We start from the raw sequence: 27,013 nt of genomic DNA on the forward strand, positions 1-27,013 counted from the left end.
TAAATGATGCACGTATACTCCCATCCAAGTGTATTTTATTTACCCTAACACAAATATCTCTGCCCCAAAATCTAAGAGGATATGCACTAACAATTTAGGAATGAGTTCCTTTTGTGGCTCAGTGGGTTAAGAACCTGACTAGTATCCATGAGGTTGTGGGTTCAATCCCTGGCCTCACTCAGTGGTTCAAAGATCCAGCATTGCCGTAAGCTGCGACATAGATCATAGATGCAGCTCGCATTGCTGTGGCTGTGGTATAGGCCGGCAGCTATGGCTCCAATTTGACTCGTAGCCTGGGAACTTCCATGTGCTGTGGGTTCAGCCCCCAAAAAAGAAAAAAAATCAGGAGTGGGTATCTTTGGGAAGCAGAGTTATGACTGTATTAGTCTAAATGTTTTGAGCCAGAAAAACCAACCAACAGTGGCTTAAACCACAAAGCTATGTATTATTTACACAACAAGTCAGAGGCAGGCAGTCCCAACTTTAGTTCCATAGGCCAAATTGTCACCAAGGACCTAGGCTCTTTCCCTTTGTCTGGGCAATAAGCTTCCTTGAGCTTACTGTTTCATGATTGCTGGACAGAGACTCTAGCTCCAGGCATCACGCTGTGTCCATGTGGGAATGATTAAAAGGGACAGTGTGTTCTTTTTAAGACAAAGCAGAACCTTCCCACAAGCCCCTCCCCTTCTCTCACATCCGATTAGTCAGAGTCGGGGGAGGCTGGGAAGCAGAGGGCCTGGCGCACAAGACAAGGTTGTCATATCGTCTTACTGTTTATGATCGGTCCCCTGAGATCGAGCATGTTACTGCCCAGATGAAATCACACTTCTCTTATTAAGGAGGTGAGAGGATGACTGCTAGGTGGGCATCAACTGCCACACTGACTCTTTGTGGTTTTTTTTGCTTTTTTTAGGCCTTTTCGGGGGGGTGGGGGGAGCGCACTTGAGGCATATGAAGGTTCCCAGGCTAGGGGTCTCATCAGAGCTACAGCTGCTAGCTACAGCCACAGCCGCACCAGATCCGAGCCACGTCTGTGACCTACACCACAGCTCACGGCAACGCCAGATCCTTAACCCACTGAGTGAGGCCAGGAATCGAACCTACAACCTCATGGTTCCTAGTCGGATTCATTTCTGCAGAGCCATGACAGGAACTCCCACACTGACTCTTCTATTATTTTTTCTTTTTGTTGTCTCTGATTTTTTTTCTCTCATGCTTTTTTTTTTTTTAATTTTTTTATTTTCCCACTGTACAGCAAGGGGATCAGGTTATCCTTACATGTATACATTACAATTACATTTTTTCCCCCACCCTTTGTTCTGTTGCAACATGAGTATCTAGACAGTTCTCAATGCTATTCAGTAGGATCTCCTTGTAAATCTATTCTAAGTTGTGTCTGATAAGCCCAAGCTCCCGATCCCTCCCACTCCCTCCCCCTCCCATCAGGCAGCCACAAGTCTTTTCTCCAAGTCCATGATTTTCTTTTTTGAGATGTTCATTTGTGCTGGATATTAGATTCCAGTTATAAGTGATATCATATGGTATTTGTCTTTCTGGCTCATTTCACTCAGTATGAGAGTCTCTAGTTCCATCCATGTTGCTGCAAATGGCATTATGTCATTCTTTTTTATGGCTGAGTAGTATTCCATTGTGTATATATACCACATCTTCCGAATCCAATCATCTGTTGATGGACATTTGGGTTGTTTCCATGTCCTGGCTATTGTGAATAGTGCTGCAATGAACATGCGGGTGCATGTGTCTCTTTTAAGTAGAGTTTTGTCTGGATAGATGCCCAAGAGTGGGATTGCGGGGTCATATGGAAGTTCTATGTATAGATTTCTAAGGTATCTCCAAACTGTTCTCCATAGTGGCTGTACCAGTTTACATTCCCACCAGCAGTGCAGGAGGGTTCCCTTTTCTCCACAGCCCCTCCAGCACTTGTTATTTGTGGACTTATTAATGATGGCCATTCTGACTGGTGTGAGGTGGTATCTCATGGTAGTTTTGATTTGCATTTCTCTTATAATCAGCGATGTTGAGCATTTTTTCATGTGTTTGCTGGCCATCTGCATATCCTCCTTGGAGAACAGTCTATTCAGGTCTTTTGCCCATTTTTCCATTGATTGATTGGTTTTTTTGCTGTTGGGTTGTATAAGTTGTTTATATATTCTAGAGATTAAGCCCTTGTCAGTTGCATCATTTGAAACTATTTTCTCCCATTCTGTAAGCTGTCCTTTTGTTTTCTTTTTGGTTTCCTTTGCTGTGCAAAAGCTTTTCAGTTTGATTAGGTCCCATGGGTTTATTTTTGCTCTAATTTCTATTGCTTTGGGAGACTGACCTGAAAAAATATTCATGATGTTGATGTCAGATAGTGTTTTGCCTATGTTTTCTTCTAGGAGTTTGATGGTGTCCTGTCGTATATTTAAGTCTTTCAGCCATTTGGAGTTTATTTTTGTGCATGGAGTGAGGGTGTGTTCTAGTTTCATTGCTTTGCATGCAGCTGTCCAGGTTTCCCAGCAATGCTTGCTGAATAGACTTTCTTTTTCCCATTTTATGTTCTTGCCTCCCTTGTCAAAGATTAATTGACCATAGGTGTCAGGGTTTATTTCTGGGTTCTCTATTCTGTTCCATTGGTCTGTCTGTCTGTTTTGATACCAGTAACACACGGTCTTGATGACTGTGGCTTTGTAGTATTTCTTGAAGTCTGGGAGAGTTATGCCTCCTGCTTGGTTTTTGTTTCTCAGTATTGCTTTGGCAATTCTGGGTCTTTTGTGGTTCCATATAAATGTTTGGATTGTTTGTTCTAGTTCTGTGAACAATGTCATGGGTAATTTGATAGGGATTGCATTGAATCTGTAGATTGCTTTGGGTAGTATGGCCATTTTTACAATATTGATTTTTCCAATCCAGGAACATGGAATACCTTTCCATTTCTTTACATCTTCTTTGATCTCTTTTAATGCCATTTCTCAGCTGTGAGCTGTATTCATTTTATCTTTCCACTGCCCTTCGTGCAGATGACATGGCTGCCCCATTCCTTCCTCAGGTCTCCCACCATCCGGGACATGGTGATCCGCTGCCTCGCCCAGATGGTGAACTCCCAGGCTGCCAACATCCGCTCAGGCTGGAAGAACATCTTCGCTGTGTTCCACCAGGCAGCCTCGGACCATGATGGGAACATCGTGGAGCTGGCCTTCCAGACCACAGGTCACATCGTCAGTACGTGTCTCTTTTCTCCTCCTGACTGATGTCCCACGTGGCAGGTCTAGAGGCGTGACCACTTCCCATCTGTTTTACTCCCCAAAGGGGCTTCCTTGCTGTAGCTACCCTGTGATGTAATCATGTGCCAGGTGGTGCCCCGGGCTCCTAACCACGTGCTCGGCAGCCCCAGGAAGGAAACCCAGTCAACCCTGGTTAGGTGCAGATTCCACAGTTGTGAATTCATTAACTCAGTAAAATCTATACGTGACCCCCAACCAACATTCCCGGCCCTTTTGTGGTCATTTGCTGACACGGGCAGGCACAGAGCAGGGAAATGCTCACCACCCAAGGCTCACGTTCCCGGCTGAGGTTGCACACGGCCTTCATGTCTCACCTCTCTTACTAGCAATAAATTAGTATCCTTTCTGTGGTAAAAACTTCCTGCCACATATTTGGCATCTTTATCCTAGTTGATGACTTCGTCGTTGAACCTGGCCCGTAGCGCGGTGCTGAGGAGCTGGCCCATGCCCCTAAGGGCCGGACGGCTCTGTGGACTTAGGGAGAAAATGTGTGATTTCGAGAGCCTTGGTTTGGACGCATGAGTTGTGTTGCTGTTGGCCATGAGTTCAATGTTAACAAATCATTAAAGTGTATTAAATGAATTGCCTTCAAACAGAAACACAAATAAAACAAGGATACATGTCCGTAGGTTGATGAAAGTGGTGTAACCAGAGGCTCGCAGGAACCTAGCCCCCAGTTCCTTGGGAGTGATGGTTCGGTATTTGCTAATTCATGGTTCGCAGTGACTTTGTAGAACACAAGTGGCGTGAGTAACAAGAACTGACCACCGTCATCCCTCTGTATCTGTGGGAGGGTGGCTCCAGAACCCTCTCAGATACCAAAATCCAGGGATGCTCAGGCCCCGAACGTGAAACGGCATAGTGTTGGCGTGTCACCTACGCACGTCCTCCTGTGTACTGCACATCATGTCCAGGTTACTCATGACCCATAATACGGCATAAGGCTCTGTAAATCGTTGCCAGCTCGCAGCAAATTCAAGTTGCTTTTTGGAGCTTTCTGGAATTATTTTCCCCGAGCATTTTTGAATTTGGGGTTAGGTTGAACCCACCAAGGCGGGTACCGTATTTCCCCCTCTTTTACTGCAGAGGACACTGAGGCACAGAAAAGTCAAGTAGGACAGCTTGTCTTAAGCCGTGCAGCTAGGAGGTGGTGGAACAGGATTGAGTGCAGGCAGCCCAGCCCAGAGCCGGTGTGGTGTCCCTCCACTGCACTGACCTCAGGTCCTCGGTCCTGCCTGTCGTCACATCACAAGGTGTTTACTGGTCTCAGTATCTGTGGAAGTTGGAAGATGTTGCATCACCTTTGATTTTTTGAGGTCTTTTAACTTGTAAACTTCTTGCCACTCATGTTCCTCTTAGGTGTATTTGTAGGATTTTGAAAACCTTCCATTTCTAAGTTGCCTGTCACCTTTAGCTCACTGACCTGCTTTATCTCCCTTTGTCTTCCCAAGGTTCCAGCGAGGCAGCACGAGGTGTGGTCTTAGGATGGAAACGGCCGAGAAGTTAGGGGCTGTGTCAGAATCACAGAACTGGGGCCAAAGCTTTGCTCAGGGCTCAGCTTCCGTCAGGCGGGCCCTGTGGGCCAACTGTACTCGCACATATCCACGTTTATACTCTACAGAGTTCCGCATGCTCCATCCTAAAGCGGACACCTTGGCCTCCCAGTGAAGCTTGGCTTTCTTTCGCTGTCCTCTCTCACTTCCTTAGGGACACTTCTCAGAAAGAACCTCTCTTTGGAGTTCCTGTTGTGGCGCAGCAGAAACAAATCCAACTAGGAACCATGAGGTTGTAGTTTCGATTCCTGGCCTCACTCAGTGGGTTAAGGATCCAGTGTTGCCATGAGCTGTGGTGTAGGTTGCAGACTCGGCTCGGATCTGGTGCAGCTGTGGCTGGCGTAGGCCAGCAGCTGTAGCTCCAATTCGATCCCTAGTCTGGGACCCTCCATATGCTGCGAGTGTGGCCCTAAAAAGCCAAAAGAAGGAGAAAAGCCAAAAAGAAAAGAAAAGAGAGGACCTCTTTAAAGAGTCTCTCCATCTCTACTAACCTCTTCTGTCTTCTGTCCCCTGACCCAGCACTCCCTCTACCCAAGAAGGTTTTCCATATCTACTGATTTAGGTGATTATTGTCCATCTTGCCCATTGGAGCAAAGGCAGGAAATCTGATTGGTCATCTCTTTGTCCCAAGGACCCAGACTATGGTTTGCATGTAGTTGGCGTGCAATAAGTGTTTGTCGAATGAATGAATATTTGTGTCTTTACGTTGTTGTTTGAGCTCAGGAACCGGTGTAGTTTTGCCCAGGCTGTACTCTGTGTATTCATTCCTGGATAATTTAATAAGAAACTCTGTCTTCCAGAGACCCTGACATGCTTTTCTTAGATTTTCACAAAAGTAATTATCTCTGGCATGTGTTTGTTTACCCCCCCATTTCTAAATCCTGGTCTTACAGTAAATGTGCCTTTGTTTCCCCAGCAACTATTTTCCAGCACCATTTCCCTGCTGCCATCGATTCCTTTCAAGATGCTGTCAAGTGCTTGTCGGAGTTTGCCTGCAATGCTGCCTTCCCTGACACCAGCATGGAAGCCATCCGGCTCATCCGCTTCTGTGGGAAATACGTCTCCGAGAGGCCTCGGGTATGTTCCCCTCTCCTCGCTCATTTGGGCAGTGAGGGGAAAAGGAGCCTTGGTCAAGAACCCTTGCTCCTGGCAAAGAGCTTTCTAGCTACTCTTTTAGAAATGCACATTTCCCCTCAATTTCAGTGTTTATTTCAAAATGCTGCTATCACAGGGGTCGTACTTTTTCTGTTATTTTGTATGTATGAAATTACTTTATTCATACTGAGCTTTAATATGGTGTTCTACAAATCATTTTTGTAGAAAGTAATAGTAGTTTAGCTGAGAATTTTGACAAAGATGAAGAAGCTGGACATTTCTGTTTAGAAGAAAACAAAGCTCCCTTTAGGAAATGACATTATGCCATTGTGATGTGGCTGAGAAACCACACTTTAAAATCACCTTTTATTTCTCCCAAGAAAGTTTGAGGTTTTTCTTTAGGGCCCCACCCAAGGCATATGGAGGTTCCCAGGCTAGGGGTTGAATCAGAGCTGTAGCTGCCAGCCTATGCCAGAGCCACAGCAACACAGGGTCCAAGCCACATCTGCGACCTATACCACAGGATATAAGGATCGGCAATGCCAGATCCTTAACCCACTGAGCAAGGCCAGGGATTGAACCCATGTCCTCATGGATACTAATCGGGTTCATTAACCACTGGGCCATGATGGGAACTCCAGGTTTTTCTGTTATGTTGCACCTTCCTAAAGAAACCTGCATGTGGAGTTCCCATTGTGGCTCAGTGGTTAACGAACCTGACTAGTATCCATGAGGACGCAGGTTTGACCCCTGGCCTTGTTCAGTGGGTTAAGGATCCCGGGTTGCCGTGGCTGTGGTGTAGGTTGTAGATGTGGCTTGGATCTGGTGTTGCTGTGGCTGTGGTATAGGCCAGCAGCTTAGCTACAGCTCCGATTCAACCCCTAGCCTGGGAACTTCCATATGCCACAGGTGTGGCCCTAAAAAGACAAAAATTAAATAAATAAATAAATAACCAAGCAAGCACGCCTGCTTGGTTCAACTGCCAGTCTCAAAACACCTGAAACCAGGTAGAAACAGGCACAGCTAGACTGATGGCCTATCTAGATGTCTTTTGAAGCACTCTTCACAGCAGTGTAAACCCCTGAGATGATGCGTCTGGTCCCTACAGCAGCTCACTGAGATGTGGTGGTAACGAGAGTGATGGAGCGCTCACTTCATGTCAGGCAACGGTCTAGACGTTTTCTGTGTGTGGATTCATTTAATCCCCACATGAGGCCTCTGAGAAGGGTAGTTATATCCCCATTGTACAGGGAAGTTAACCGAAACACAGAGAGAAGTTGCCTAACCTTAAATAACCATAGTTGATAAAGAAATTCCATTACAACAGATCACATGACTTCAGAAGTGGTTATAGAGCAGATATCCCAGAGATAGGGCAGAAAGTGGGCCTTCACCTCTAGACTATGGGAAGACTGCCAGCTCCTGGCTGCGTGACCGTGGGCAGCTTATCTAACCTCTTGGGGCCTGCTTCATGAAATTGTATCATTAATCCCTGTAGAGCGCCTTCACAGTTCCTGACCCAGAGCAAGCACTTAGTAAATCTTAACTGCTTCTGCTGTATTGTTTTAAGTAATATGTATTACAGTATTAGAGTAACATCATTCCAGAAAGACCCAAGGTAGTGAATTATCCTGGATATTTTGCTGTCACCATTTGACCTTTATTGCTTTTGTTTTTTTAAAAGGCCACAACGTGGCATGTGAAAGTTTCCAGGCTAGGGTTTGAATTGGAGCTGCGGCTGCCAGCCTATGCCACAGCAACAGAAACTCCAGATCTGAGCCAAGACCTATACCCCAGCTTGTGGCAACACCAGATCCTTAACCCACTGATTAAACCCTTGTCCTCATGGATACCAGTCAGGTTCTTAACTCACTGAGCCACACCAGGAACTCTCCTTTATTGTTTTTCTTAATGTAACACCTCCTGCCTCCAGGACTTGTGTGATCTGCTCCATTTAACTTACACTAAGATCTACGTAGGTTCATGGGAAACTGCTCATGTGCCCTTGGGACAGGCTTGCCTCTGTCTCCCCAGGCTTTCCCATCACAGCCTTGCTGAATGGATGTTTTTAGGCAAGGAAAATGTGCAGGCCTTTAATCCCCACGTAGTTCTGTTTCATTTCCTTCCTTCCTCTTGCCTGGTCTGCCTCTGAGAGTGATTCTCGTTGTAGGTCCTGCAAGAATACACAAGTGACGACATGAATGTGGCTCCTGGCGACAGGGTCTGGGTCCGAGGCTGGTTCCCCATCCTCTTTGAGCTCTCCTGCATCATTAATAGATGCAAGCTGGATGTCCGGACAAGGTAGCTGTGTCCCCAGCGGGCCCCCTTCCTTTGGTCACTGAATCAGCCTCCGTGGCCTGCTCCCCGCCCCTGCGCTCCCGCTCGCTGCTGTCCTCTTTCCCCCCCCATTCCCTCTGCCCACCTGCCTTGTTTCCTCCAGGGGACTCACGGTCATGTTCGAGATCATGAAGAGCTACGGCCACACCTTTGAAAAGCACTGGTGGCAAGACCTGTTCAGAATCGTGTTCAGGATTTTTGACAATATGAAACTCCCTGAGCAACAGTCAGAGGTGATGACCCTGGGGATGTGGGGGAAGAGCCCTTCTGACCTCTGTCCGCCTCTGGGCTTGCATCATCATCCATGGCGTCTTAAACACTAAGTCTTAAATCCTAAGCCATGTCAGATGTGTTTTGAAAATACAGACCTTCTTGCAGGCCCTCTTGTGCCAGTATCAAGTAGTACGAAGAAACTCCCCATCGGGGAAGAGTAAGAGGAAGTAAATCACCAGTCTGCCCACTCGACCCTCGGGTGTTGGACTTGGTCACTTTAGTAGGACCTCACTGGTCCTCTTACTTATTTCATTCGTATCAATTGGAGATAATGTCGGCAAATATTAGGCCTTTTTTTAAAAAGATGCTTGATGCCTCTGGGTGTCTTTTGTTATTTCTCCCCTAGGGGAGGGGTCAGGAGGGGACCCCTATCCTAAGATTTTTGGAGGGGATTGTAACTTTTTTACTTTGTTTTAGGAGCAATGATCCCTCCCTCCCCCAGTGTAAAAACAGCATGTGCTTGATACAGAATATTAGGAGTATACAGAAAATTTGTAATTTTCCCAGTCAGAAATTGGAGTTATTGTTGTGGCAGTCTTCTACATGGTTCAGATATGATTAAGGTTATATACAGATACAGTTCTCTAATCTTATTAAAGTAATTTAAAATTTTTTCATTATTAACAAAAACAGGAAAACAAAGGAAAAAAAATTGAACACTCACAGTTTGTCTTCCCATCAACGGTGCGCAAGTGTTCCCTTTCCTCACATCCTCCCCAGCACTGGTTATGCTGGATCCTTAACCCACTGAGCAAGGCCAGGGATCAAACCTGCAACCTCGTGGTTCCTAGTCAGATTTGTTAACTACTGAGCCATGATGGGAACTCCCCTCTCATCTTTTTGATGATGGCCATTCTAATAGGCGTGAAATAATATCTCATTGTGGTTACGATTTGCATTTCTCTGAGGGTTAGTGATATTGAACGCTTTGTCTTGTATCTGTTGGCCATTTATATTTATATATCTTCTTTGGAAAAATGTCTACCTAACATCTTTTTTTTTTTTTTTTTTGCTTTTTAGGGCTGTACCCAGGATATATGGAGATTCCCAGGCTAGGGGTCAAATTGGAGCTACAGCTGTCGGCCTACACCATAGCCGCAGCAGTGTGGGATCTGAGCCATGTCTGTGACCCATACCACAGCTCACAGCCACGCCAGATCACCGACCCACTGAGCAAGGCAGGGATTAAACCCGAATCCTTATGGATACTAGTCGGATTCGTTTCTGCTGTGCCAAGATAGGAACTCCCTAAACATCATTTTTAATATTTAAATTTTTGATGTAAATATTTAGCATAATCACATATTTACGTAAATATTTAGCATAATCTCCTATTCATCTTTTCCAAATCATTAAAAATTTTTGGAAGTCTCACTTTGAATGGCTCTTTAATATTCTGTCATTTGGATGTACTCAGTTGCCACATTACTGAGCATTAGTTTATGTCTGTGTTTATAGTATATAAATACCAGTGTATTATTCATAAACCTTCACCCACAGATCTTTGATGAGTTCTTTAGGGCCCATTTCTGGAAGTAGTGTTACTGCATCAGTGGGTGTGAACATTTCTAAGACCGTGGATACCTGCTGCCAAATTGCTTTTCAGAATGTTTTTGCCAGTGCTATGTGAGAATGCCTGTCCCCCTGCAGAGAGAGTGGCTTTTAAATATTATCCTTTAATTGTTTTTCCAGAAATCTGAGTGGATGACAACGACTTGCAATCATGCACTTTATGCTGTTTGTGACGTATTTACCCAGTTCTACGAAGCTCTGAATGAAGTTCTTCTCTCTGATATATTTGCCCAGTTGCAGTGGTGTGTAAAACAAGGTACTCTTTCTGTGGTTAGGGATCATTTTTCTTGACATAGTTCTTAATGAGATTTTTTTTCAATATTTATAAGTACGGATATAATGCCAAGGAGAACATTGTATAATTTAATTGGTAAAAATGAGTATTTTTTTATTTAATTAGAACATAAAAACAATCTCTCCATCAAGTCAGTTTATAATGCGTTTTTTTTGGAGTTCCCATCATGGCACAGTGGAAACGAATCCGACTAGGAACCATGAGGTTGCGGGTTTGATCCCAGGCCTTGCTCAGTGGGTTAAGGATCCGGTGTTGCTGTGAGCTGTGGTGTAGGTCGCAGACACAACTCAGATCCCTTGCTGCTGTGGCCATGGTGTAGGCTGGCTTTTTTTTTTTTTTGGCCTTTTTTTTTGTCTTTTTTTTTTGTGTGTGTGTGCCTTTTTCTTTTTTGTGTGCCTTTTTTTTGGTCCTTTTTTTTTTTTGCCTGCAGGAGCAGTCCAAGAAAATGGCAAAAAGACAAAAAAAAAGTTGATACTGACATAACAAAATTTGGAAATATAATGTATGAGTGACTTGCTTTTAGAAACACTGGTCTAATATTTTCCATCTTCCTTTACCATATCTCATACAAGAAGTCAGTTAATTAAGTAGTAAAATGTAGACGTTCCATTAATTTTACCTTTTTTTGTGTTTGTGTGGTTTTTAGGGCTGCGCTTGTGGCAAATGGATGTTCCCAGGCTAGGGGTTGAATTAGAGCTGTAGCTGCCGGCCTGCACCGCAGCCACAGCAACTCGGGACCCGAGCCGAGCAGCTCTCGGCAACACCAGATCCTTAACCCACTGAGCGAGGCCAGGGATCAAACCTGCATCCTCATGGTTCCTAGTCAGATTGGTTAACCGCTGAGCCACTACGGGAACTCTGTAACTTTACCTCTTTGTAGCCCACTTAAACTAACAATGTGCATACCATCTATAGCAGTTCTTCATTATAGCAAGCCCACCAGTTGTATAGTCTTCACCTCAAGATATGAGGCATCAGCAGTCAGACTGGAATCTAAACAGCACTTAAAGTTTAATGACATAGCTTGTTTTGTTTTGCAGATAATGAGCAGTTGGCTCGATCAGGTACAAATTGCTTAGAAAATTTAGTAATATCCAACGGAGAGAAATTCAGCCCTGCCGTCTGGGATGAAACATGCAATTGTATGTTGGATATTTTCAAAACAACCATCCCACACATGTGAGTGTTAGTTTGGTTACTGCTGGTGATTTCTATACCCGGGGCTGTTTTAAAGCTGTGGGTTGCCTTCGCACTGACCATTTCCCTTCTTTCGTGTTCCTTTAAGTTTGCTGACATGGAGACCTGTGGGAATGGAGGAAGATCCATCAGAAAAACATCTGGTAGGATTTTTTTTTCAGTTGTCTTTTCTCTGATCACATATTACTGTAAAAAATGAAGCAGCGCAGTTTGTGCTTTTCGTTTTGTTTTTTTTTTTTCCTTTTTTTCTTTTTTAGGGCGGCACCCACGGCGTATGGAGGTTCCCAGGCTAGGGGTCCAGCTGGAGCTGAAGCCCCCGGCCTACACCACAGCCACAGCAACTTGGAATCCGAGCCGAGTCTGTGACCTACACCACAGATCACAGCAACACCAGATCCTTAACCCACTGAGCAAAGTCAGGGATCGAACCCACATCCTCATGGATACTAGTTGGGTTCATTAACCACTGAGCCACAACGGGAACTCCAGTTTGTGTTTTTCTGATGGGAAGTGAGTGAAAAAGACAAGATCTAAACACTGTATATATTCATTAACTTACTTTTTAGGAAGTACAAAAAAGTATTAAGGAAATAAGTCCCTTCACTCAATAAAAAACACACAGCATTTCTAGTTTTTTCTTTATGTGACTGAGCACCCACAACCCACGTCTTTAGAATTTGGGCTCACTTTGTACATAGTGTACTACTTAACACCGTTGTGGACATTTTTCCATATTCTTCAATATTTTCTGAGAGCAGCCTCATCAGTGGCTGCACATCATTATCATGTATTTCAGGAAGTCTCCCTTGGTGGACTCTGATGTCATTTCTGGTGTTTCCGTGTTAAAAACTTTGCTTTGGTGTAATTCTCCTTATTTATTGCCCTCCCCTATGAAGAGTGCTTTCATCTCTCCCAATGAAATAGCAGTGGGCTTTTTGTGCATAAGGCCCCATAAATCAAGTATCACTTTAAAATACTTTGGTTTGGAGTTCTCATTGTGGCTCAGTGGTAACAAACCTGACTAGTATCTGTAAGGATGTGGGTTTGATCCTTGGCCTCACTCACTGGGTTACGGATCTGAATCTGGCATTACCTTGAGCTGCAGCATAGGTCACAAATGCAGCTCAGATCCCATGTTGCCATGGCTGTGGCGTGGGCCAGCAGCTGCAACTCTGATTGGACCCCTAGCCTGGGAACCTCCGTATGCCACAGGTGTGGCCCTCAAAGGCAAAAAAAGGAAAAAAAATTATCATACTCATCTATAATATGTAGAGAAGTTGTCTAGGTTGGAATAGGAAAATGTGAAGTTTTATGGAGTTCCCGTCATGGCACAGCTGAAACAAATCCAACTGGGAATCATAAGGTTGCAGGTTCAATCCCTGGCTCCGCTCAGTGGGTTAATGATCTGGAGTTGTCATGAGCTGTGGTGTAGATTGCAGACGTGCCTCGGATCCTGTGTTGCTATGGCTGTGGTGTAGGCTGGCAGCTGTAGCTCTGATTGGACCCTTAGCCTGGGAACCTCCATATGCCGAGGGTGCGGCCCTAAAAAGACAAAAAAGAAAAGAAAATGTGAAATTTTAATGGGCGGGAGAAATCATTAAAATATGAAATCCCTCCCACGCGGCCTCTGAGAGGCACTACATTGTGCTTCCAGCGGAGTAAGAGTCTTAAATTCAAGTTGGGCCAGCAGTGCTGAAACAGCACATTTCTGCCCAGGTACTGAATTGTGGACAGAGAAATGAACGTGGTGTTTCTCTCTGGTTTACTTTTAGGATGTGGATCTGGACCGCCAGTCTTTAAGCAGCATAGATAAAAATGCCTCTGAGAGAGGCCAGAGCCAACTCTCTAATCCAACCGATGACAGCTGGAAAGCTAGACCATATGCAAGTAAGGCCACTTTTTTTAAATTGTTTTAAATAGATAACACATTCTCATGATTCAGATGTTCAGAAGGGTAAACAAGATATAAGCCTTTCTTTCACTCCTGGGCCTCAGTCTGCCAGTCCCTTCCCTGTGGCACCAGTGGCACCAGTTTCTGTATAACTTTCTAGAGACATTTTGCTCATATGCAAGCAAATGCTTATTCATATACACAAACACACATATAGATGTGTATGAATTCTTCTCCACTCCTTTGTATAAAAATTATAGAATACTCTGCATTATTCTTTTTTCACTTAATACAGCTTAGAGATTATTCAAAATCAGTACCCAAAGAGCTCTCGCACTCTTAGGCTGTCGTATACTGCCCCACATTGTAGATGTACTATTATTTGCTTAATTGGGTTCCTACCAGTGGCCTTTTATGTTATTCTCAGACTTTCTGTTATAAACAACATAGCATCAAATCACCTAATACATGTGTTGTGAGTTTATATGTACAGCGAATTCCCAGAAATAGGATTTCTAGGTTAAAAGAGAAGTGCATTTACTGTTTTGACCGAAAATTCCAGATTGCTGCCTATTAAGGCTGCACCTATTTACATGATCTTTGGAAACACTGAGGTGATATTTGGTATCTTTTGAGTAGTTTTAAGTTTGCAGTTTTCTAATTATGAGTAAAACTGAGCAGTTTCATGTGTTTAAGAACCATTTCTATTTTCTTTTCTGTGAACTATCTGTTCATCATCTTTGCTCATTACGTATTGATTGTTGATCTTTCTTTTATTGGTTGGCAGGGGGCTCTTTATGTGTTAGAGATCCCTTTTCTGGATATGAGTTTCAGATTACTTAAATTTATCTCATAATGTTGCTTATGGTGTATATCACGCCTGTCATGAAAAAAAAAGGTCTCACACAGTTATGCGAGCCAGACACTGTACTCTGTCCTGTGCGTGCTCGCACGTGCTCCTTCCGCTCGCCCTTTGAGGGCTGCTCTTAGGTCTGAGTGCCCTGGGACCTCAGTGGCGCAGCTTGCCAATATACAGTAGACTTGGGGCACGGATATTTTTGGCTGCCTGAGAAATTTTAACTTTCCTGGTGTTGGTCTGGTCTTTTGCAAGTTGTGGTCCCCATTATTTTTCTTCATAGCACTTTCTCCCTCTTCTTGCCGTACCAGGCTGTAGGTGTTAGCACTCACATTATCTTCGGAAGCAGCACATTAGACAAAGCCCTGTGTGGTCCCCATTATCTTTTGAAGGCATAAGAAAGAACCACCCTGGGAATCCATTAAAGAGACACCAAACTGGAGACTGACAGGCTGTTTCCTTGGTGTCTGCAGCACAGCCAGTGTCTCTCCCCGACCCAGGCAGAGGGTGAGCTGTTTCCTCATCAGCCCCAGATAAAGGGCTTGGCTTGTGTGGGAGGAGCAAGTGGACATTTCTTTAAATGGAACCACTGAGTGCAGCAGGGAGACTGGAGACCCCTGCCGTCCCTCCAAGGAGCAGCGCTTTGCTTCTCCCAGTCTCCCAGCTCCGTCTCCCTTCCAGGCACGAGCTCAGTGAACAGAGCAGCAGGCAGAATTTCTTACACCACTTGTATTGTTTTCTTTCCTTCTTTTTATTTTTCATCCAAGATGGTGTCTTTGGATTGGCATAAGTTAAATGTACATGTGTTGCAATTCCACTATATTTTTTCAATTAAAACTAATTCTGCATGGAGAATTTTTATATGTCTGTATAATTTCACAGCCAGTTTCAGATGCTTGAAGCCGACCCGACTCCTTGTGTTTCTTTAGCATTTATTTATTTAATATTTTCAGTGTTCTGATTCCATAACACCAAGTTGAAAAGGAAGCCCTGCTTTTATTACAGTCACATCAGCCAACACTTAGGAAGTGCCAGACATGGGCTGTCCCTGAGCCCAGGGATTAAGAAGATGAGACATTAGTCAGAGGCTAGTCATTAGGCAGAAACCACACCAATAATTTCAACAGGGAAAACTCCGCACAAAGAATTGTTAACTAGTCAGAGATGGCTAACCACGGAAAGCGCTAGGAGGAGACATTTGGAGGATATGGAAGCAGAAGTGGAAAGCCACCTCCAGGGCAGACAGAAAGCAATCCAGGAACCAGGACCTTAAATCAGCCGCACCCAGTTCCCCCGCCGTCAAGGCTGAGACTCAGCCCTTTGTAGGATCCAGCTACTGCAGGAACTTGTAGCCTTCCCATGGGCTGAGCACAGTCCAGAGCTGGTCTGTAGGGGTGACCCTTCAGGCAGCCGAGAAGCATGCTGGAGGACAGGGACCTGCACGGCTGACCCCTCCTCCGCTTCAGGTCTCTGCTCAGAGAGCATGTTGCAGAGACCTTTCCTGACAGCTTGTTAAACTGGCAACCCCACCTCAACACCTTCCCTACCGTATCCCCTCCCTGAGTCCTCATCGTTTGATGTGCTATAGCCTGTGCTTGCATGACTTGGTCACTGTTTCTCTGTGCATGGGAGCAAGGGTTTTTGTCCAGCTTATTCGCTGTCACGTCACAGCCTCAAGAACGTGCCTGGCACATAGTGGGGAGCTCAGTGAATGCAGTACAGGCTGAATCATTATTAGGGTTAATCTTTATCATCTAATATAGATCAGAAACTGTTTGCCAGCCTCCTCATCAAGTGTGTGGTCCAGTTGGAATTGATACAGACCATTGACAACATCGTGTTCTACCCTGCAACGAGCAAAAAGGAAGATGCCGAGCACCTGGTTGCTGCCCAGGTGAGAGCGGGCCTGGGGAAGGGCATCCTTGTCCATGGGGAGGTTGCTTGGATGCAGTGGTGCTGGAGCCGGCTCGGACTGCCTCTCAAGAGCCCGTCCTGCTCATTCTTCCCAGCCCTGCGTTCATTGACCGGACTGGTAACTTAAAATTGGCCACGATGAGAGTATGTATACCACAGAAATCAGCCAACACTCACAACAGGCGTTCTGTTTTCTTCATCCCTGGAGAGCCAGTTTACCAACATACCACCACTCAGATTCCACACCCCACCTCAGTGCTCCGCAAGAAGTGTTACTGGAGTTCCCATTGTGGTACAGTGGAAACGAATCCGACTAGGTACCATGAGGTTTCGGCTTCGATTCCTGGCCTCGCTCGGTGGGTTAAGGATCCGGTGTTGCCTCGAGCTGTGATGTAGGTCGCAGAGGAGGCTCGGATCCCATGTTGCTGTGGCTCTGATTGGACCCCTAGCCTGGGAACATCCATATGCTGCAGGTGCGGCCATAAAAAGCAAAAAAAAAAAAAAAAGGCTAAAGAAGTGTTATTGGAGTTCTCCTGTGGTGCAGCGGGTTACAGATCCAGTGTTGTCACTGCAGTGGCTCTGGTCACTGCTGTGGCATAGGTTTGATTTCTAGCCCAGGAACTTCCACATGCTGCAGGCATGGCCAAATAACGAAAGAATGAAAAGTGTTATTAACCACAATTCCTTATAATTGGTATACAGTTTAACCACAAATAACTGAGAGGAAAAATAGTGGCTAAAGGTAGCAGGCATTTACTTTTCTGTTTTATATATGCAAGCTTTTATGTATACAGTCGGTTTGGAACAATTTAGAGTCCAAAAGTTGAATAGTTAGCTTACACCACGAGTTGCAGACCTAAGTGCCTTGGGGGCCAGTAGATCCCGTGTGTGTCGCAGGGGGTATGGGACTGTGGGGAACCACAGAGCCTCAGCCTGTCGGACGCTGTGCCACCTCCTGGCTCCAGTGGCGAGTTGCTGTCAGGTGGGTCAAGCCGTGATGGGCTCCCAGTTTTTTAAGAGGACCCAGACCATGATTTTTATATAGGAAATCTCTTTATTAAATACTGGAATTATTAACCGACAGAATACATCTGTGGGCCAGATCCAGCCCAAAGGCTGTCCTTTTTGTTTTTTCTTGTTTTGTTTTTTAAGTATGTAGTTCACTGGTTTTAGTATATTCACAAAGTTGTGCAAACATCCCCACTGTCTAACTCCAGAATTTTTTTTTCTTTTTTTGCCTTTTAGGGCTGCACTTGCAGCATGTGGAGGTTCCCAGGCTAGGGGCTGAATCAGAGCCACCGCTGCCAGCCTACACCACAGCCACGGCAACTCCAGATCCCAGTCACGTCTGTGACCTTTACCACAGCTCACAGCAATGCTGAATCCTTAATCCACTGAACAAGGCCAGGGATCGACCCCGAATCTTCATGGATCCTAGTCGGGTTCATTTCCACTGAGCCACAATGGGAACTCCGTAATTCCAAAATATTTTTATCACTATAAAAGTGAATGCCCTGGAGTTCCTGTCATGGCTTAGCAGTAACAAACCCGATTATGATCCATGAGGATACGGGTTCAATCCCCGGCCTTGCTCAGTGGGTTAAGGATCTGGCATTACGGTGAGCTGTGGTATAGGTCTCAGATGCGCTTGGATGCCACGTTGCTGTGGCTGTGGCGTAGGCTGGCAACTGAAGCTCTGATTCAGCCCCTAACCTGGGACCTTCCATATGCCATGGGTACGACCCTAAAAGGACAAAAAAAAAAGTGAACGCCCTAACCATCAGTGTCACTCTCCACTCCCTCCTTGGCAACCACTAATCTATTGTCTGTCTCTATGGATGTGCCTAATCCAGATATCTCATATTAATGAAATCATATAATTTGTAAGCTTTTGTGTCTGGCTTCTTTCACGTAGCACAGTGTTTTCTAGGTTCATTCATGTTGTAGCCTGTCTCAGTACTACTTTATTTTTTGTGTGACTGAATAATGTTCCTTTGTATGGCTGTACCCCATTTTGTTTTTCCACTCATCAGTTGATAGACATTTGAGTGGCTTCCATTGTCTGGCTCTTGTGAGCAATGCTGCTGCATTTTTATACAAAGTTTAATGTGCACATATGCAGTGAAGGCAATACCAACCAAACTGAAGCTTTGGCCGACAGAGCCTGCCATCGAGCAAGAGCTCAAGCTGTCCTACCGCCAGTGAGCAGCATCTAAATGGGAAGCCGTTTGGGGTATTGTGGAATGGAGCACACCTTACAGAGAGGGGGTTTTGGGAGAGGTGTGATACCACAGCGTCCAAAACCATTCCGTCTTCTTTCCTTCGCTCTCCCATCCTCCCCTCTCTAGCAAGACACGCTGGATGCGGATATCCACATAGAGACAGAGGACCAGGGCATGTATAAGTGCATGTCTTCCCAGCACCTCTTCAAGCTGTTGGACTGCTTGCAGGAGTCCCATTCATTCTCAAAGGCCTTCAATTCCAACTATGAGCAGCGGACCGTCCTGTGGCGAGCAGGTAAGGAGGCTACGCAGCCGATGGGACAGGTGGTCACACTGGTCACTGTCCTCAAGCCTTAAAGCCTTCGGCAAACTCCTGGCACAGTTTCCATAGCTGGAATAACTTAGCGGAGGTTTTCATGCTTGAGGAAGAAAGAAGGGAAATTTCATTCCCATACCAGGAATATTGCCTAGCACATGGGAGAATCTCAGTAAGTATTTGAAGGAAAAGCAAGCTGAGAGTTTCATGGATCTAGCAAGTCAAATTTTACATTGGGTTAAAGGCATATAGATTAATATGATGATATAAAAAGTATGGTAGAGGGGAGTTCCCGTCGTGGCGCAGTGGTTAACGAATCCGACTAGGAACCATGAGGTTGCGGGTTCGGTCCCTGCCCTTGCTCAGTGGGTTAACGATCCGGCGTTGCCGTGAGCTGTGGTGTAGGTTGCAGACGCGGCTCGGATCCCGCGTTGCTGGGGCTCTGGCGTAGGCCGGTGGCTACAGCTCTGATTCAACCCCTAGCCTGGGAACCTCCATATGCCGCGGGAGCGGCCCAAGAAATAGCAACAACAATAACAACAACAACAAAAAAAGACAAAAAAACAAAAAAAAAGTATGGTAGAGTAAAAGAAACAGAAGCATTCATACATTTTCTGAGTTTTGTTTTTTTTTTTTTTTTCTTTCTCACACCTTCACAAATAAATACATAAATCCTGGAGGTGAATAATGTATCTGTATGCATGTGTGTGTGTGTATGTTTGTGCACCCATGTGCACTTGTAGACACACATATATATGCGGGGATGATGGCAGGAGTCTTATTTCATGAACTTTGCACAAAAGTGATACTTTATATAATTTTTGTAATGTTACCGCTGCTTTAATTTTCTACAAAAGCCTATTTTAACCCATAATTTTAAAATGTTATTTTGCGCTATGGCTTTAAAATATCTAGGTGTTTAACGTCTTTGCCTATAATAAAGTTTTACTTGTAAGCGTGGGTTACATATCTCTGGTATTGTTTTAAGAAAATGTGTTCTTATATGTGCTTTGTGAAAAAAATCAAGCAACTTAGAAACATGCTATAATTCTTAAGAGCTGTTACACTTGAGAAGATGAAACAATCAGAGTCTAAATGGAGAACAGCTCAGGCTGTTGAGCAAAGTGTATCTTATATGGAGGTTGAGATATCAGGGCTGCTTTTGTCTGATATCGAAGTTGAGCCATATTAAGAACGTGAGATGGGAGTTTCCTGGTGGCTTAGTGGGTTAGGGGCCGGGTATTGTCACTACAGTGGCTCCAGTCAGTGCTGTGCCGTGGGTTCAGTCCCTGGAACTTCCACATGCCGCAGGCGCAGCCAAAAAAAAAAAAGCAATGTGAGATGCTTCAGTATTTCCTAACGTAACTAGATTAGGTTCCCACGTGATTTCTGAGCCTTGCTCTGGAATCATGCACCATTTACATGACTGTCTGATCTCTAGGTTTTAAGGGCAAGTCTAAACCCAATCTTCTAAAACAAGAAACCAGCAGCCTGGCCTGTTGTTTGAGGATCCTCTTTCGAATGTATGTCGATGAAAACCGCAGGGATTCCTGGGAGGAAATACAGCAGCGACTTTTAACGTAAGATTAGTTTCTGATTAAATTTCTTACCTGTAGTACACAAGATACTTCACCACAGTACTGAGATTTGAAAAGAGTAGGAGAAAAATACCTACATGCTGGTGCCCTCACAAATTGTTCTCCTTTTCATTTTTTCATTCTATTTGGTGACTCTTCTGTTTCACTTTTCTAGTGCCCTGAAGAGGGCAGGGCTTCATTTCTTTGATTTGTAAGTTTCTTGAGGCCCAGAAACCTGGGCAGTGGAAGGTTGTCTGAGCTCAGAGCTGGCACCTCTGGTGTGAAGTCCTGACCAGGGCCTCTTTAGAGCACCATCAGCTCTAACATCCCACCATTCCTTCTTTTCAAGAGGAACAGATTAGAATTGTGGGTACCAGGATGTACTTTATGTGGAAACGCGGCAATGGGCAGACAGTGGATGCCAGTGAAAGAGCCGCCTACAGAGAAGTAGATCTTTGCCGCCCAGTTTCTTAGGCAACTGTGGACAAGATGCTGTGTCTAAGCCTCCTTTCCCTCCTTTAATATTTGAAAACATTACCATGTGGTGTTGGCAGCCATGCAATAAAACATGAGTGCATTCTCCTGCACCACTATACCGAGTGTATAGCGCTTGGGTCCTTCTGGAAACCAGGTGACATTACACATCAAGAGCTTGGGTCAGTAATTCCACCGCCATGGAACCAGGATTCCCACACAGAATACTCATGGCAGACTTGCTTATAAGGAGAGCGAATTTTAAATAGGTCAACTGTGGAATGGATAACTACATTATGGTATATTCTACGATTGTGTATTATGCAGCCATTAAAGGTTAAGTTTTTTAAAAACAACTTTCCTCATTGTGGGTACCTGTTCGTAATTCAGATTTCACCATAAAAAAGCAGGACATAAGGCCATATATACTTGTGATTTTTTTAGCAATGTTTTTTAAAACAAATCACAGACAGGAGTTCCCTGGTGGCTCAGTGAGTTAAGGATCTGGCGTTGTCACTGCTATAGCATTGGTTCGCTCCCTGGCCCAGGAACATCCGCATGCCAGGTATGCAGCCAAAAAAAAGAATATAGAGGAGTTCCCGTCGTGGCACAGTGGTTAACGAATCCAACTAGGAACCATGAGGTTGCAGGTTCAGTCCCTGCCCTTGCTCAGTGGGTTAACGATCTGGTGTTGCCGTGAGCTGTGGTGTAGGTCGCAGACGCGGCCTGGATCCTGCATTGCTGTGGTTCAGGCGTAGGCTGGCAGGTACAGCTCCGATTCGACCCCTAGCCTGGGAACCTCCATATGCCGTGGGAGCGGCCCAAGAAAAGGCAAAGAGACAAAAAAAAAGAATATAGAGTCCTCCAGGGCAGCAGAATGTGAAGTTCATCTTTTGTTTGGCCTGCCTCCTCTCTGACTTTTCCAGTGTATGCAGTGAGGCTCTTGCCTATTTCATCACCGTGAATTCCGAAAGCCATCGGGAGGCCTGGACCAGTCTCCTGCTGTTACTTCTAACGAAAACCCTCAAAATAAATGATGAAAAGGTACAAACAAGTAACCTCTGATGTTTCCACTGGGATATAAGTTAGGGTTGGCTTTTTACTCAGAGTTTGAAGTAACTACTTTCTCCGTTCTTCCAAGGATGGTTCTGAATGCATTGGGGAGAGGTCAGTTCTTTACAGACAGTGGATGCCTGAGGTTATTGGGCTTTTTCTCTCAAAGAACCCAGTTGAGACAGGCCTGAAACAGCTACAGTGATTTCCAGTGTGGCTTTGTTGGAAAAGAGGGTAGAGATTGTGAGACACTGGTTTAGAACTGGAGACTTGGTTTACTAGAATGAAGGTGGACTTTGGGAACAAGGCTGTCCCCAAGTAATTTGCTTTTGAAGCTGAATATAATTAAAAGAAGTTTTAATTGGCAGATTTTTTTTGCAACCAGCTTGATAATAGCGAGAAAAAAAGACCAACATTACAAGTAGTTCCAGGATGAGATGAATACTTTTGAAAAAATAATGCCAAAAAGTAGTTCTGTGTTTAATTTTCTCTCTCTCTCCCTCTCCTATCAAGTTCAAAGCACATGCTTCAATGTACTACCCCTACTTGTGTGAAATTATGCAGTTTGACCTGATTCCTGAGCTCCGAGCGGTTCTGCGGAAGTTCTTCCTGAGGATAGGTGTTGTGTATAAGATCTGGATTCCAGAAGAGCCATCACAAGTACCAGGGACCCTGTCACCGATCTGGTAGCGCTGGCCCCTGCGGGCCACGGCTGCAGCTCTGCAGAACTGTCCACTGCCACATCTGTCTGGCACACCCCGAGAAGGGTCAGACTATAGAAAGTCGGCATCTTGGAGCTCAGGCTGGCCTGGATGAAAATGGTTCCATCCAAGTTCCTGACTGAGGCGTTGTGGTATTTTGTTAAAGTGTTGCGTACCCAGTTATCACAGTGGGTGAGGAGTCCGTCTCATTTCTGTCATTCCATTTTACCAACTGAACTGTCAATTTCTGTCATTGCACACGCTGTCATTTTCAAGCAAAGTCCCACGATTGGCCGTACGTAAATGTTCTGTCAGAGGAGGTCACTCTCCTTGAAAATACTGAACTTAGCTGTGTAGGTTCGTGATTATTAGCAAGTATGTTAATAAAATCTCTTGTAAGGGCTAAGTGCCACCTAAAATATGCTGGGTGTTTTTGTTATTTTGAATGTGCTGCAGAAGTTTGAGTGTTTTTGTCAGTTGTGAGTCCGCTATAGTTATATTAGTTTGGGGAAAAGTAGGGAAAAGAGGGTTGGTTTTTTGTTTTTGTTTTTTTTTTGGTTGATGTCTGTGATATTTTAACAGCATTTTACAAAAAATATATTACTGAGGGTTTGATTGAAAGCAGTGTTTCGTGATTAAGTTAGACTTAAGAGCTTGCAAGGTTTTAAAAAAAAAAAAAAAGTAGCGCCTCCTGGCTCTCCCTGTTTTAGTAACGTGGGGAGAAAAGTCTGTAGGAAAAAGGAAACAATTGAATGAAGATGATTATTAGTGTTCTTTGAAGTATTTGTGGAGGGGTATTAAATTAAAATTTCCAGAATACATTGTCCATCTAATATATGAAGTAGTAACAAAAATGACATTGTAATTTAAGAGAATTAATTTATGTTTGAGTAAACCTTTTATTTTTACCTCAGAAGAGTGAGTGTACCAATTGTTAGTATGCTTGCTCAGCACAGTCCCCACGGGACAGAGATGGGGACCGTGCTTGAGAAGAGTGGCTCCGGTGAACCTTCCCAGCCACGTGTCACCAGTTGAACCTGGGTGGACCTGTGCTTTCATGGGGCCAGCACAGCTGACCGTGACCCTGGCGGGAGGTGGCATGTGTCCAGTGTTTCCGTTAGTTTGAGCCTAGGAGCCGAGTTCTTTGGAAGGATTAGATTCTGGGGTCCTTATTATGTTAATGATGGTGCAATACTCTTACTGCAGTAGAACCGAATTCTGGTGCAGCTTATGAAAAAGCGGGCGGCCCACGCCTATGGCCCAAAGCCTGCAAGCAGTATATTTGGGAGCTTAATTTTTTCTGAGTCATTGAGAAAGAACACACGCTTCATCTCTGCCCGCTCATCCACAGCTCCCTCCCGAGAGCAGCACTCAGCATTAGAAGCGTTACAGTTATTAAAACATTCAGACTGCTACCTACGCCCTGTAGTCCTGCAAATTGGGTTGTATTGATGTCAACTCTGGTGCCTTAGAAGTTAGTAAAGTTGGGAAACTATCGAAAAAAAATCGGATCTTTTTTCTTTATAGAGAAGGATTTCTGGTGCTTTTGTTTACTAAGAGACCGATTTCTTAACATTTTTTGTGCTGTAACAGCCTTGAGAAATGTTTGGTTTTGGCCAGCAGTACTCTGTCACTTTTTTCTTTCCCCAAAAGTGTTTTAATTTCTCTACCAAAGAAATAAAGAGCAGGTTTAGGTTTTTACATTATTTACGTACATGAGAGAAGAGAGGCTATGGAATTAGCTGGAAGGGCCCCTGGGGGAGTGTTCTGCTGTGAATGGAGAATGCTAGGGTGTTGGCCATCCTGGTCCTGGAATCCCTTACATCTTCGCTCCGCAGCATGAAGCCTACCTTCTGAGCCTGACTTGCTGGTAGCTGGTACTGTGGTTCCTCACAGCCTCAGCACGTCAGTCGTCTCTGTTGACGTTGGCATTGAAGATACAAATGGGGAGCGTGCAGGTTGGTTCATACATTTTCTGTACAGCTGCATCCTTAGGGGGAGATTTTTTTCCTTCCCTTCTATGATGCTCATGTGACTGGAAGACTTGGCCTGTGTATTCCAGCCTTCTCTTTCATTTTTGCCTCCTCTCGCAGAGCAGGAAATATGTAAGCACACTTTGTGACTTGCTAAAATCTTGAGGTTTGAATTTCTTTTCAGCTGTGTTTTTGAAAAGATGAGGGTTTTGGAATGAGGCGTTTTTTGAAATGTACCAGCGTGGATCTTTGGAAAACTGGGTGTAAAACCATTTAGGGTAAGTTTTCTTATTGGTGATCCGTGACATACAGAGGAAATCCTTTACCTCCGGTAATAAGCCATTCAGCCTAAATTCTATTCTGTGAATACATCTATCTCAGCTCATGGTAAATGTGGCTCGTCCCGCCCAAACCCTAGGGAAAGGGGTGTGTGTAAAGCCACGGCACCGGGCCGGGCGCCGTTCATTAACACGGTTACGGAGAAGAGCTGAGCGTTTCCAAGGTCTTATTTCCTTCTCAGAATGCTTTAAGTGTTGATTACATACGCTGGGTCTCTGGAGAAGTTTTTCTTTGTTACAACACTGCTGCTTTGAGCAATTCTGTTTTTCCTCATTGTCCTTTAGGGAGATCACCAGCTTTGGCATCTTAACAACAAACGGTGGACGGGGGATTTTCTTCCTAATATGCATCTTTAGAATCAAGTACACCTCTTCCCTGTTATTCCTTATAACCAAAGAACATACCTTATGGAAATTGTATCATAATATCTGGAAACAACATTTTCCTCTGAGAGGTGACTTTTGTACAAAATGCAAAAAAAAAAAAAATCCTCACCTTTCCTGTTTTTTTGTTGATTGTGGCTGTACATGTAGTGGTCTTTACAGTCATTAAAGGAACCTACTGACAAACGCAAGTGTGATCATCTCGTTCAAACGTTTGTTGTTACGATGCGCATGGATATGAGTTTAAACAGAAGCCGGATCCGTCATCCTGCACTTTCTGAATTCTGTTTCAGTATTTGTGTTGAAGTAGACCTAGTTTGAACTCATGCGAAATCCCGGAGTTTTGCTGTCAGCAGCTTTGTCGTTGGGGAAACAAAGAAACCAAAGCTGAATATTTAAAAGAATGACTGGATGGAAATCCTTGCTCTCAAAAAAAGACACTCATCAAAGTGTAGTTTTTCTCAGTGTTCTAATTTTTTTAAATGTTCGTCTGCATATTTGCATCAGCTATTTCTTTATGTGCAAAATGTATGTTTCACCTTAAAAATGCCTACAAGTTAGTCAGTAGCTACTTTTGTTTAATCTATACACGATGATTAAGTGCATTTAATATTGGTAATTTAATGAAAAGCATTCCTTGCCCAATGGATGTATACATTTTTGAAAGAATAAGCAGAATTATATAATATGAAATGCTATGTAAAGTTTTCTATGTAAAAATATTATGTATAATACTGTTAAAATAAATATCCCATGCTTTAATCAGGTGTTAAATCAATAAAGTTTTAAAAAGTAAATCTGCTTTTAATGTAGTAATTAATATGTATCAAGCCATAGTTTTAGTTTAATTTGTTCTTTTTTTTTTTTTTAGGTTACCTTTTTAAAAAGTTTTATTGGAGAGTTCCCGTCGTGGCGCAGTGGTTAACGAATCCGACTAGGAACCACGAGGTTGCAGGTTCGGTCCCTGCCCTTGCTCAGTGGGTTAAGGATCCGGCGTTGCCATGAGCTGTGGTGCAGGTTGCAGACGCGGCTCGGATCCTGCGTTGCTGTGGCTCTGGTGTAGGCTGGTGGCTACAGCTCCGATTCGGCCCCTAGCCTGGGAATCTCCATATGCCGCGGGAGCGGCCCAAGAAATAGCAAAAAAAAAAAAAAAGACAAAATAAATAAATAAATAAAATAAAAAGTTTTATTGGGATTTAGCTGATTTTCAGTGTTGTATTAGCTTCAGATTTACAGCCAAATGAACCGGTTATAGACATAGCCATTCTTTTTTTGTTTTTGTCTTTTTTGGGTGGAGGGGAGCAACCTACGGCATATGGAGGTTCCCAGGCTAGGGATCGAATCAGAGCCACAGCTGCTGGCCTACACCACAGGCACAGCAACACTGGATCCGAGCTGCGTCCATGACCTACACCACAGCTCACAGCAGCATCAGGTCCTTAACCCACTGATTGAGGCCAGGGATCGAACCATGTCGGATACTAGTCGGATTTGTTAACCTCTGAGCCACGATGGGAACTCCAGCATATCCGTTCTTTTGTCCCATGTGGGTTGTTACAGAACGTTGAGTAGACCTCCCTGTGCTGTGCAGTAAGTCCTTGTGGTTACCTGCGTCACATACACCAGTGTGTGTGTGCCCGTCCCACCCTCCCAGCTTATCCCTCCTCCCCGGCCCCCACGGTTTAGTGTGTTCTCTGGTAACTGTGAT

General features: G+C 44.4%; 1 protein-coding gene across 2 annotated transcripts in view; it reads left to right on the forward strand.

Annotated features, from left to right (window-relative positions):
* ARFGEF2 (ADP ribosylation factor guanine nucleotide exchange factor 2) overlaps window positions 1-26,102 on the forward strand; it is a 100,410-nt gene extending 74,308 nt beyond the window's left edge. For both annotated transcript variants that reach the window (XM_003483981.4, XM_005654245.3), the window contains exons 27-39: window positions 3,050-3,222; window positions 5,754-5,914; window positions 8,103-8,233; window positions 8,373-8,502; window positions 10,235-10,370; window positions 11,450-11,588; window positions 11,695-11,749; window positions 13,379-13,493; window positions 16,117-16,247; window positions 18,616-18,784; window positions 20,247-20,385; window positions 21,783-21,900; window positions 22,423-26,102. In XM_003483981.4, the coding sequence (XP_003484029.1) occupies window positions 3,050-3,222; window positions 5,754-5,914; window positions 8,103-8,233; window positions 8,373-8,502; window positions 10,235-10,370; window positions 11,450-11,588; window positions 11,695-11,749; window positions 13,379-13,493; window positions 16,117-16,247; window positions 18,616-18,784; window positions 20,247-20,385; window positions 21,783-21,900; window positions 22,423-22,599 (1,774 nt within the window). In that variant the 3' untranslated portion in view covers window positions 22,600-26,102. The remainder of the gene's footprint in view (window positions 1-3,049; window positions 3,223-5,753; window positions 5,915-8,102; window positions 8,234-8,372; window positions 8,503-10,234; window positions 10,371-11,449; window positions 11,589-11,694; window positions 11,750-13,378; window positions 13,494-16,116; window positions 16,248-18,615; window positions 18,785-20,246; window positions 20,386-21,782; window positions 21,901-22,422) is intronic.

The sequence above is a fragment of the Sus scrofa genome, chromosome 17 (assembly GCF_000003025.6).
Source record: "Sus scrofa isolate TJ Tabasco breed Duroc chromosome 17, Sscrofa11.1, whole genome shotgun sequence".
Lineage (NCBI taxonomy): Eukaryota > Metazoa > Chordata > Mammalia > Artiodactyla > Suidae > Sus > Sus scrofa.